Source organism: Podarcis filfolensis (genome assembly GCF_964270895.1).
Source record: "Podarcis filfolensis genome assembly, chromosome: 7".
NCBI classification, from domain to species: domain Eukaryota; kingdom Metazoa; phylum Chordata; class Lepidosauria; order Squamata; family Lacertidae; genus Podarcis; species Podarcis filfolensis.
Window position 1 is genome coordinate 54785045 of NC_139603.1, and position 12417 is coordinate 54797461.

General features: G+C 44.5%; 1 protein-coding gene across 4 annotated transcripts in view; it reads right to left on the reverse strand.

Moving 5' to 3' along the window:
- The window catches only part of NSMAF (neutral sphingomyelinase activation associated factor), a 36679-nt gene extending 28088 nt beyond the window's left edge, over nt 1-8591 (reverse strand). For 2 of the 4 annotated variants that reach the window (XM_083622893.1, XM_083622892.1), the window contains exon 1: nt 8160-8591. In XM_083622893.1, coding sequence (XP_083479019.1) covers nt 8160-8215 — 56 coding nt within the window. In that variant the 5' untranslated portion in view covers nt 8216-8591. Of the gene's footprint in view, nt 1-7676; nt 7927-8159 lie in introns of those variants that run through there. The other 2 variants (XM_083622891.1, XM_083622890.1) reach the window with 1 other exon arrangement.
- Nucleotides 8592-12417: the final 3826 nt, after the last annotated feature.

The window sequence follows — 12417 nt, forward strand, 5'->3', positions numbered from 1 at the left end:
ATCTATATGAAGAAATTGGGAGCAGACACATCTCTCTCTCTCTCTCCCTCTCCATTCCATCTGACTCAGGAGATGCTGCAGAGCTGTTAGAATTGTCTGAATTCTTTGCTCTTGTCTTTCTTCTCAGAGGTCAGATGGTGTCCCATAAACACTGCAAAGCTCAGCTTTGGATAATTTGAGCAAGAGAAAGCAGAAATTGAACAACATGGGTTTATAATATGACTGAAGCTTCTCTCACTTCTAATCACAAGATGAATAGACAATAATAACGCAAGGTACTGAATAAATCATTGCATGGTAACGAAGAGTAGCTTGCAGAGAATTGCTAAGTGGCTCCTCCATTTATCTGTGTGGTGAGATGCTTATCCTCTCTTGAGATTCTTGGGAACAAACACCCTATCAAATTACTTGAGGAATTATTCAGCACTATGTTCCTAAAACACTAAAATGACCAAGTCTTACTACCAGTTAAATTATCATCTTGCCACCCGGTGATCATCGTTCATTAAATTTGCTTCCATCAACAGACATATCATTCCATTGCAAGAAGATGAATTATTTGCAATGACAGGCCCATTAACACCAGTTTCAAATAACAGAACTATTACAAAAGTGGCAGTAAACATGTGATAGATGAGATTACATGAATTAGTCTTAAGGTTTGTAGAATCAGAAAGGTGAAAGGTAAGTTAAGGAAGTAAGCAGATGTCGGCCAAGTCTGGTCTAACACCAGACCTCCCAACTCCCTGACCTCCCCATGCTGATCATATTGAGTTTGAAAAGTCCAAGCTGTACCAAACTACTTCAACTAAAAGCAAGATATACACCAATGGAAAACATGCATGGATTTTAGTGGAACCAATTTCCAACCGTGCTACTTAGCCTGCAGGTAAACTCAATTAAACGAGGTACACTTCAATAAAAGCTAGGCTGTGGATTGGGCTCTTGGCTTTAATTTAAATGTTTAATCAATATGCAGACTCTAAAGCTTCAGTGAATTATGAAATTATCTTCATCCATCAAGTCTCCTTCCTTTCTAAGGCCTAATTTAACACGAAGTATTATTTCAGATTTGAAAATTGGACAAATCCAATTCTCTCTTTTTAAAGCTGTTTAGTATGAGCCAATATATGGTACCTGCACTTAGGGCCATTCTCAAGATTGCATTCCAGTTCTGGCTTCTTAAAGACATGAGTTATAGAACCAGGTTAAAATACTATGGAAGATGAAGTGCATAAGAAAGGTAAAACAAATACGATAAACTCCCTTGATTTAGTGAACAGGCTGCCACATTATTTATTTAAAAAGCAGATTATGATGGAAATTTTACTTTCTATATTACCAATTTCTTGTCATATGTCTTGACAATAGATTTCTGAACTTCTGTTCATGGCATTAGGTATGGATGATGAAGTGTGCATGTACACCAGCCTTGTTTTTAAAGCACATACCCAATAGCCATAGGCAATAAGGAAACTCATGCAGCCCAAGTGAATGGATAGGCAAAGAAGGGACAAAACACTCTGTCCCTCCTCTGCACCCAGCAGGGAAATGTAGCTGGCTGCTGGAGGAGGGATGGAGCTTTCCATCTCTCTTCTGCCAGACCCCAGCAAGGCAGGAAACATCCACGCCATATATATAAAGCACAGAGCTCCCCTCAAAGAATCCAGGGAACTAACTATAGTGCTGGGTGTTGGGAACTGTAGTTCTGTGAGGGGTAAATTGTGGTTCCCAATATATATTTTTTCAGGAAAAGAGTGAAAGCCATGTACTTTAAATGTGTGATATAGATGTGACCCTATGAAGTTTTGTGGGCCTGTTTACAAGGCTGGTGAATGCATGCACACACGCTCACATTGTGCTTTGCCTTTTAAGGAACAAGTGGCACTATAGCTGCAACACTCAATGTGAAAGAATAAGCCGTTGAGATTTCTAAACAGGAAGCAAAGCAGCAGCACAGACAAGTACAAGTTTATCTGAGCAAACCACAGTCGTTTTTCATTCAAACCATAAGCATAAGGGAAACAATGACCGCATAATATTATCAGTTACATAAATATACAAAACGAAGAACTCCATTTGATGGATTTAATAAAGTACATTTCTTAACAAAGTATGTTTTTCAGGATAGTATTCACTGCACTTACAGAATTTCCAGGTGATTTTAAAGTTTTATTTTCCAATCATCCCAAGCAAAAAATCCTTTAGTGTAGACTGAGAGAAGGTTACCTGCCGCAGTACTTGGGCCTTCAAGAAGTTCTGACTCTATCATTAGTTGAATGAACATTCAGGGACGCAAGGACAGAACAACCTGCTGGATCAGGCCAATGGCCCATTTAGTCCAGCATCCTGTTCTCACAGTGGCCAACCAGATGCTTGTGGGAAGTTTGCAAACTAGGCAGTATTCAAAAGCATGATGACCCTGATAGTAGAGAGGTAAAACATAGCAAACTTGTCTTCCACCCACTGTTTCCATACCATGAAAGGGAACAGTAAAAAAACAAATCTGCACATTGGACTGGAGTACAACTTTCACAAGGATTTGAGATTATAGATCAGGCATCCCCAACCTTTGGCCCTTCAGATGTTTTGAGACTACAGTTCCCATCATCCCTGACCACTGGTCCTGTTAGCTAGGGATCATGGGAGTTGTAGGCCAAAACATTAGGCTGCAGGTTGGGGGTGCCTGTTATAGATGCATGGATCCACATCCTAATTCAAAACATTGCTAAGTTGCACTGACACAGCAACTGACAAGTCATCCTCTAATTACCACACATTGGCACATGAAGTATTAAGGAAGCAGCTAAGATCAGGGGTTTCATGGGGTTTCAGCAGCTGACCACTTTGCGCTGAACACTGGGTGTTGTTTCTTTTAAGCAGTCTGTTGCCAAATGTCCATCCTGCTCAAATATAAAAACTTTCCTCTGCCAGCAACCAGATCTTGAAATATTATGATTAATCTGTCAGGAAACAGAACACAAATTACACCATCTGGCAGTGATAATCTATCGTTAGTGATAATGTAAGAGATTTAGAGGGGAAAGTGTGGTAGCCTATTATCATAAAAAAAACCCTGTGTACAGCCGCAAAGAGCAAATACAAAAAAAGTATTCTAGACTAATAGACTTATTATGGTATAAGCTTTCATGGGTAGAACCTGTATGTGCACGCTCACATGCACTCTGAAAATCTGTATACCAACACATTTCTAGGTGATACTTATTGTTGTTGTCGTTTAGTCTTTAGTCGTGTCCAACTCTTCATGACCCCATGGACCAGAGCACGCCAGGCACTCTTGTCTTCCACTGCCTCCCGCAGTTTGGTCAGACTCATGTTTGTAGCTTCGAGAACACAATAAGTGATACTTATTACTATTGTTTATTAAATGCTCTCACTGCAAGCAACTCAAGGCACCTTTACCTACAAGCTGTATATTTCTTAATATGAAGTCAACTCTTTTGGGTTCCACCAAGGGCTATAGCACATTCACTACATTTGATTGCTGTTGTTTTTCTGGGTACCATCGGGGAAAGAATGATTGTAAGTGCTCCCTAGGGAATGGAAGTGAGCACCAGGGATGGGAAGTGTGTAATTTTGCCCCACCTTTTATTGTGAGTTTAAACTGGAGATACAACAGCAGAAGTGAGAGGGCTACCGCTACTTACAAAAGGCAGGCTTGCATATTGGACGGGTAGGGCTAGTAGTCTCTGCTTTCTTTCTTTAAGTCTGCTGGCACTTATTATGGACTCTCATATATTACTGTTCTAGTATGTCTTTATGTTTTAAGAGCATCTTATCTGATTGTTCCATGCTGCTTCAAAATGTGAAATTTTTGTTGTTGTATTTTTTTGGCATGTTTTATAATACTGTAAACCACATTCAGACTTCTTTGGGGCATAAAGCAATACAGAAAATCACCTAAACAAATAAATGTTAACAGTGTGTATATAAGGCATCTGCAAATCTCAAATATCGGATTTAGCTTGCCAAGTAAGAATTAAAAGGACAACCCTCCAGGCATTTGTGGCTACACAGACTCTATTACTTCCAAGGGCACGATTCTTACACAGGTCTGAAATGTTGTTGCATGGCCTCATGCCCTTTATTTGATGATTATGATTTGAAAGTTCTTCATTAGATATTATAGGTTAGGTTATGGATGTACTGAGAGCGGACTAATTCTCTGAGTGGGCATCATCCACACAATAGTAGGGTACATGCCATGGCTTGGGGAACCCCTAGGTTTGAAGAAGTACAAAAATATGTTGGAGTGGCTTTTCTAAGGAGGGACGGACACACACACACACACACACACACACACACATATGATAAGGAGGGTTAAGAATGTTCAGTGGCCATAGGATGTTAAAGGGGAGGATATGAAAAACAATGGGTGGTGGGGAATGGAAGGGAGCTTTCTGGAAAAGGGCACAACTGGTTAACCCCAATGCAACAGGCTGTTGCAGGTCGCATATGTATTAAAGATATACAGCTGGCCGGACAGTGCCAATGCTCAGCTCATCTTAGGCACTTGGTGACCTTAGGCAACCCACAACATTTGCGATAGGAAGATAGTAATGCAGGGAGCTGTTGTAAGATCATAAATGTAACAAACACTTGAAATACATTGTAGAAAATGCAATTAAACTCTGCACAGAGTATTTTACTTTCTATACTCTAAGATATGGAAGATTTCAAGCAAAATAAGAAAGAAATTTCCTTCAGTCCTAAAAACTCTCATTTAAAAAGCCCACAACTGTCAATAACTTATGGCTCTTTCCAGAAGAGATCTACTAACCCTTAATCCCACCCCACCCTATAGAGTGTTTTCTTCTGGAATTGGGTGCAGAAAATTAAACGCATGTAGATGGATAGCCCGCCCCCAAAGCTGACAGCTAGCTTACTTTTCATAATGTTCTAGCTCCACCCTACCTATCCTTTTCTTCCTCAACCATTTCCACTGTCTCATACCCATGTGATATTTCTTCTAAGGTTGAGCAGCTGGTGACCTCTGTGTTAATGCTAAGAATGCAGAGATGCTTTTGCATCAGAAACTTCATCTGTGAAACATTTGCATGTGACCAGTGCCGCCGCCTCCTCCAGCATGATTGCTCAGAAAGGAATTGCAGGGAGTATTGGAGTCTTCACACAAAGGCATTCCCCCGCGTAGGTGGGGAAACCACAAACAGTGAGGCCCAAGCTACAAACTGCAATCTGCAGTGAAAAATCCCCCTTTAGTACAACTATGGGATTACCCACAAACAAAACACGAAAATGCCAGAGTACAGATTACTCTTTAGTCTGCACAGATTCAAGGAAGAGAGTTTAGGCAGCAGTCTATTCAAGTAGTCAGTAAGAAGGAAATGTGGTCCTAGGAAGCTGATTACAGAGTCAGACCATTGATTAAGCATCTACTTTAAGCAGTAGCTTTGCAAGGTTTCAGACAAGAGTCTCTTAGAAATGGCCCTTCTCAGGACTTGCTCCAATGGTTCCAATTTCACCTGGGACAGAAGGGGCTTTCTAAATCCCATCCTTGATAGCCCACTGCATTACACAGTGCTTCTTACCTTAAGCACTGAACCACAGAAGGAGCGTTTGAAATTCGCCAGGCGCCAGATGTATTTTGCACCTATTGGCCATTTGCAACCAAGTGAATATGCCTGGGCGCCAGGATGGCACCTGAGGTCTCCATCGTCTGGAGGTGCATGCCTGAGGATCCTTCGATCTTGACTATTTTCACACACTAGCTACATACCCTGTAGAAGTCTATCTGTTATATTTTATCTGCACAATCAAAATGAATTTCAGGAACCAAAAAGTCATATTGAAAATACAGTAAGGCATGATGCAAGATACAAATATGGAGGATATGTTTACAGTTAAAAAGCTAAGATATATGTTCGTACTTTGGGGTAACCTGAAGTTTGTACAGAAGTATTAAACATATTAAGCTTGATTTTTAAAAAGAAAGTGGAGAAGAGGAAGGTGCGGTAAGGGAATAAATTATTCCATTGTACCATTTTTTATTATTTTCTTTAGAAAAACATCATAGATTAAGCCTGACTTGGAATTACACTATCTGCTCTGGAACCCTTGCATCTTAAATAACCAAAGCGTGTTTTTAAGGCCCATGGAAGTTAGTGGGACTCTCATACCTGGTGCTGGGAACAGAACAATGTTGCATAGTAGTGAAAGAGACACACTATTAAGACTACAACTGCGTGCAGATTTGGAAGTCCCATTAAACTTTCTAATGCAAAATATCATGCTGCAACCCCCTATCATTATACCTTATGCTGCCAATTATGCAAGCAGGACCTGCAACAAAGAATTGCAGTATGGAGTGCTCCTGTTTAGGGTCCCACCACCATGTCAGCCGACATTTATTTAGATATCTACTGCCTGCCCATTAACCATGCCCTGTGGGTGGTTCACAAACATTAACACAAGAGTCTAAACTTTAAATATTAATATAGCATATAAATATTAACACAATAAGCATAAGATCATTCTAAATCACGGTTTAAATCCAAGAGAAAATACCCTCTCCTCCTGTGGTGCAAGTGGGTGTGTCTGGCTGTTAACAAGAAGGCTGGTGCTTCAAGCCCACCCAGGGACGGCTGTGGGCAGGATTCTTGCATCGCAGGGGGTTGGACTTGATGACCCTTGGGGTCCCTTCCAGCTCTACAATTCTAAGATTCTTTTTTTTTTTTTGTCATAGTATCTCAGGTATGAGAAAATCCAGACTGAGGGAGCGGGAAATGGAGGAAGGCAGTGATCTGGAGGTGAATGGAGAATTAATGGAGGTACAGAAAGTTTACTATCCCCATTAAATGACAAGATGTATGAACCCTAAGTGCCCATTTGTGCCTGGCCTGTGACTGGTTCTAACTCCCCTTTCTCCAACTAGGGCACACTATGGACCCATCTCCCTGACCTTACCAGACAGTACCAAAGCCCAACCTAAGTTCTCCACTATTGGAATAATTGTTTCATCTATTCATCCATGAAATGTTGAGAGGGTATAATCAATGCCAATGTTTTGGCCGGTATGTGCAATGAGGTCCTAGAATAGCCGACAAGCATTGGGCAAATATTTTCACACTTATGAGAAAGTTGATATCCAATACAACTAAATGTCCTTAGCCTAATGTTTCAATCTATATTTCAGCTATGGAAATGTATCCGATCCTCTCATGCCTCTCACCCCAAAAATGCCTGTCTGTGAGCCATGATCCTAAGTTTATAACACAAGTTGCAGCAGCTACTCAGTGACGAGGGGAAATGCATTCTGCACATGCTCAAATGCTTCACATTCCTTGCATGACAGTCCCGGTTACGGAAGTCAGGTCTCGCACAAACTAAAGCCGGGGAACAAATTGATCACACCTGGAGCAATACAAACACTCGAAAGCTCCCAGCTACACCAGTAAATACAACCGAAAGTTTATTGGCCTGTCACTTTCTACTCAAAGCACCGCTAGGAACACCCGTCCCAAACGATAGAAAATGAGAAAGTTGCTCTTTTTTCGTAAGCAGAAAAAAGCGAAGGCGAGTGGGCGGAATTTTACGCGGCCGGGGTTTGCGCGCGAGAAGGGAAGCCTATTCCAAACACGCCGCGCCATCCGATGCCCTCGCAAACGCCCCCCCCCCCCAACTTGCTTTCGCCGCACCTTGCGCATCCTTTGCAGCTCTCGGAGCCGAGCCGGCAGGGAGCAGGCACTGCGGTGCCCCAAGAAAAGCAGCCCCGCTCGACTTCCGCGTCGCAGGGCCGCCTTCGCAGCAATGCAGGACCAGCTGGCGCGACGCGCCCCCTCGCAGCTCTGCCCAAGCGGGCCGCTTTCGCTCGCCCCCAAAGGAGGCAGCCCTCCTCGCCGCCCCCTCGCATCTTGGTAGCCCCCCGTCTGAGCGGCTGGGAGGGCGAGGCCTAACGGTGGGGCAAAGACCGAGGTGGCTCTTCTATCGCAGGCGTCCCACCCTCGCCAGCCCGGCTTGAGCTTTACTGGGACTCCGGGGCGCTTCTGAGCAGCCGGCCGGTGCGCGCATTACGCCCGAGCCGCCCCCCGAGCTGCCCCCGCCAGGCTTGAGAAGGGCGGCCCCGCTCCCTAACAACGGGCCGGGGGAGGAAGCTCGCCCCGCCGGGGCGCTTCACGCACCTCTCCTTGGAGTAGAGCTGCTGCTGCTCCTGCCGCCGCTTCCGAATGAAGGCCATGGAGGCGAGTCGGCGCCGCTTCCGCTGGGCAGCTCCTTTGTAGCGCGCACGCCGCGCGCTCACCGCCAGGGGCCCCGCGCAGCGCCAGCGCCGGCCATTTATACTGCAGAGGCCGCCGTCCCAGGCGCTCGGCTCGGGCTGGGCTGCTGCCAAGCGTCGCCTGCCCTCTCTCGGCCGCGGCGGGCCTCTCCGCCTCCTGGGCCGCGCGCGGGGATTTCAAGGCAGCCACAGCTTGGCCCTCGGAAACCAAGAGCCCTCCGGTGGGGAAAGGCCGGCGGTGTCTCAGCTTTACGCTGTCGCTGCGCCCTCGTCTTCCCCCTCCGTCCTGGCCAGTGACTTTAGGCCCAAGCGCTGCGCTCTCCAGAGCAATTGAAAAGAGGCAGGGAGTGATCCTGCGAGCGCAAAGGGAGGCACGTCGGGGCAAAAAAGAACACCTGTTTCGCATAGAGGTTCATGAGGTCTGAAATGGCACCGGCTGAGCATTGGGGTCGCAGTGAATGGCGCAATGAAGATGCTGACCCAATGTGCTGCAGCTGTGAAAAGCCCAAATTCCAAGCTAGCGGGTGTTCGTAAAGGAATTGAAAATAAAATTGCTGATGTCATACTGGCCATACACAAGTCTGTGGTGCGACTGCATTTCCAATGGTTGGGGCCCAACAACATCCGAAGAGCCACGGGTGCCCTGTGCCCTAGGCATGTGTTCACAGACAGCTGTAGTATTTTCCAGAGCTCTGGCTACAAACCAGTCTCAAGGAAAATGTGACCTCTAGTTTCTTCATCAACAACTCATAAAACGCTGTTCTAGAGCACAAATCATTTACTCTGGCAGAAGGAAAGTTGTTATTCTACAGTATGGGGTGTGGGTTGCATGCAGTCATGGACCATAATTAAACTACCCATACTTTTGAACCAACAGAGGTTTGTTGGTTTGTTTTTAATGTAGAATAACTCTTCTGTTACAAAAAAACAGGTTAGCATGTTGAATACTGTACACACGAAAAACCCAGATTTAGAGCTCCTCCTTGTGGTCATGTATGGTTACAGCACATAACGTCCTTAAATTAAACACAGAGCAAGTACTTCATCTTGAAGTTAGTTAATTAGAAAGTTAGTTCAATAAAAGCACTTCATTAAGAATTGACTGCCGCAGAAACAAGTTCTCTCAAGCAATTAAATTTCGTTAGCTTAGTGGCTAATTGAAGACAAATGTCTCCTTGCAAACAGAGATTACTTGTTTTTCTTCACAGTCATGATCCATTACCATGAGATCATGGGTTGCTGTTGGCTTTAGTTAGTTCCCCTTTTTAACCTTTGGTGATGGAGGAATCACATGTTAAACAATCCTATGAATGTAAGAAAATGCCATACTTTATTTTTAGTCTAAGATGCCCAGGGCCATCTTTACCTGGGGGGTGCAAGGGGTGTGGGGCACCCGGGCATCAAATTTTAGGGGAGTGCCAGGCACCCACTGCTGAAGCCACCTAAGCGTATTGTATTGAGCTGCTATGTGGCAGTGGGGTCAGAGGCACCTTTGACACGACTGATCTTGCTCTGCCTGCCTGCCGCTGAAAGGCTGCCCGAGATGGCTCTCCCATGCATGCGCACAATGCCCGCCCGTCTCACCTCCCTACAGCCATAAGCGCATGCATGGAGTCTTTACACCAACTCCCAATGTGTTCTTTGTCTTCTTTAGAGAAGCTGGTTTTAAACCAAAAACAAACAAACCTCTGTGCAGGCATGAACGCTATTTATCAAATGATAATAGTGACATAAGCATAATAAAAGTTTATTTGGGGGGCTAAACTAAATTTGGGGGCACTGGGTGGATCTTTGCACCCCAGCGGCGCATATGCTAAAGACGGCCCTGAAGACGCCACAAGACTCTGCTGATTTAAAAGTTATGTGAATGACCAATCTTTGAAGAAGATTTCCATGTGTGGTTCTGCATGGAATCACTTTCAAAAGGGACAGATAGGTAGCCGTGTTGGTCTGCCATAGTCAAAACAAAAAAAATTTTTTTCTTCCAGTAGCACCTTAAAGACCAACTAAGTTAGTTCTTGGTATGAGCTTTCATGTGCATGCTGTGTATCTGAAGAAGTGTGCATGCACACGAAAGCTCATACCAAGAACTAACTTAGTTGGTCTTTAAGGTGCTACTGGAAGAAAATTTTTTTTTTGTTTTTTCAAAAGGGAAGCATTGGTGAAAACCAAATGTCTCATTGGAACAAGACCACAAGACAAATCTAGACTGTAACCCTTTTAAAGTGATGTTTTTGTTTGTTTTGCTATATTAACAGTGCAATCACATGTGCACACATACATTCACTGGGAAGCAAATTCCATGGGATTTAATCCCAGGTACGGTAAGTCTGCCCAGGACTGCAGCCTAAGACCACAATACTGAACACAATCACAAGGGTGATGGTGTTTTACAAAGAAATATTCAGAGCCTTTTCTCATTTTTGGACACTTGATGGCACTAAACTAACACAATATACATCTTAATCCAACATTGGAAGGTGCTGTGCCATAATGTAAACTGGTACAGTAATGTTAATGTTTGTGTTTCGTGTTCAATGGGGCTAGATTTTGGCAATGGAAGAATATACTTAAAAATTCATCAAAATACAGCAGGCAAGTCCTAATCGGAAATGAATGAACAAATTACAAAACCTCCACCAACCCCTTGATATCGACATGCTTAAAAAACCTATTTGCTCAGTTTTTGTATTGTTAATCTGGTGAAGCCTCATCTTGTTTCCAACATCGTTTCTTTTTAACTCCCTCGTACAAAATTCTGTGAAGACTCTAAGCAACTGCCATTTCCAGTGTCCTGCTAGGCTTTTCTGGCAAAATAAAAATAATAATTTATTATTTATACCCCGCCCATCTGGCTGACTTTCCCCAGCCACTCTGGGCAGCTCCCAATCTAAGTGTTAAAAACAGTACAGCATTAAATATTAAAAACTTCCCTGAACAGGGCTGCCATCAGATGTCATTTAAAGATAGGATAGCTGCTTATTTCCTTCACATCTGAAAGGAGGGTGTTCCACAGGGTGGGCGCCACTACCAAGAAGGTTCTCTGTCTGGTTCCCTGTAACCTCACTTCTCGCAATGAGGGAACCGCCAGAAGGCCCTCGGCGCTGGATCTCAGTGTCCGGGCTGAACGATGGGGGTGGAGACACTCCTTCAGGTATACAGGAAGACAGAGCACAATTCTTGTGCTGCCTTACCATTTTCCAGGTTCCCCCAATCCCATTTAACAACATTTCTGTCTAAAGATATATAATGGTGGCACCAGGCAAGCCTCCGGTGGCGGACTTTGAGCTTTCAAATTTCAGCAGCACCCTGTGCAACACCAAATCCCCCCCCTCACCTTTTGTTCTAAGTCATGGTTCCAGTGGCCCCTCAGGGCCCTCTTGGCTTGGTGCCCAGTGCAGGTGAACTGGCCATGCTTCCATAAATCTGCCTCTGAAGGCCCCCTGGGGAGAGCATTTGACAAGCAAGGAGCCCGTGCAGAAAAGGCCCATTCTCATGTTGCTACCATCTGGACTTCTTGTGAAGGAGACACATGAAGAAGGGCCTCAGATGACAATCTCAGGGTCTGGGTTGGTTCACAAAGGGAGAGGTGGTCCTTGAGGCATTGTGGTCCTAAACGATTTACGGTTTTATCAGTCAAAACCAGGAATTTGAATTGGGCCTAGACACTAATTGGCAGACAGTGCCGGCGGACCAGGATTGGTGTAATATGCTCAAACCATCTTGCCCAGTGAGCAACCTGGTTGCAAAATTCTGCACCAGCTGAAGCTTCCAAAACATATAACATGTTGCAGTAATCTCATGTACAGGTTACCAAAGCATAGGCAACAGAAGTTAGGCTATCCCTTTCCAGCTGAAGCTAATGGAAGGCCACCTGAGCCTCAAGCAGCAGTATTGGATCCAGAAATACCCGTAAGCTACATATCTATCAACGGACACAGGTGGCGCTGTGGTCTAAACCACAGAGCCTAGGGTTTGCCAATCAGAAGGTTGGCGGTTCAAATTCCCGAGACGGGGTGAGCTCCCATTGCTCTGTTCCTGCTCCTGCCAACCTAGCAGTTTGAAAGTGCGTCAAAGTGCAAGTAGATAAATAGGTACCGATCTGGTGGGAAGGTAAATGGCGTTTCCGTGCGCTGCTCTGGTTCACCAGAAGTGGCTTAGTC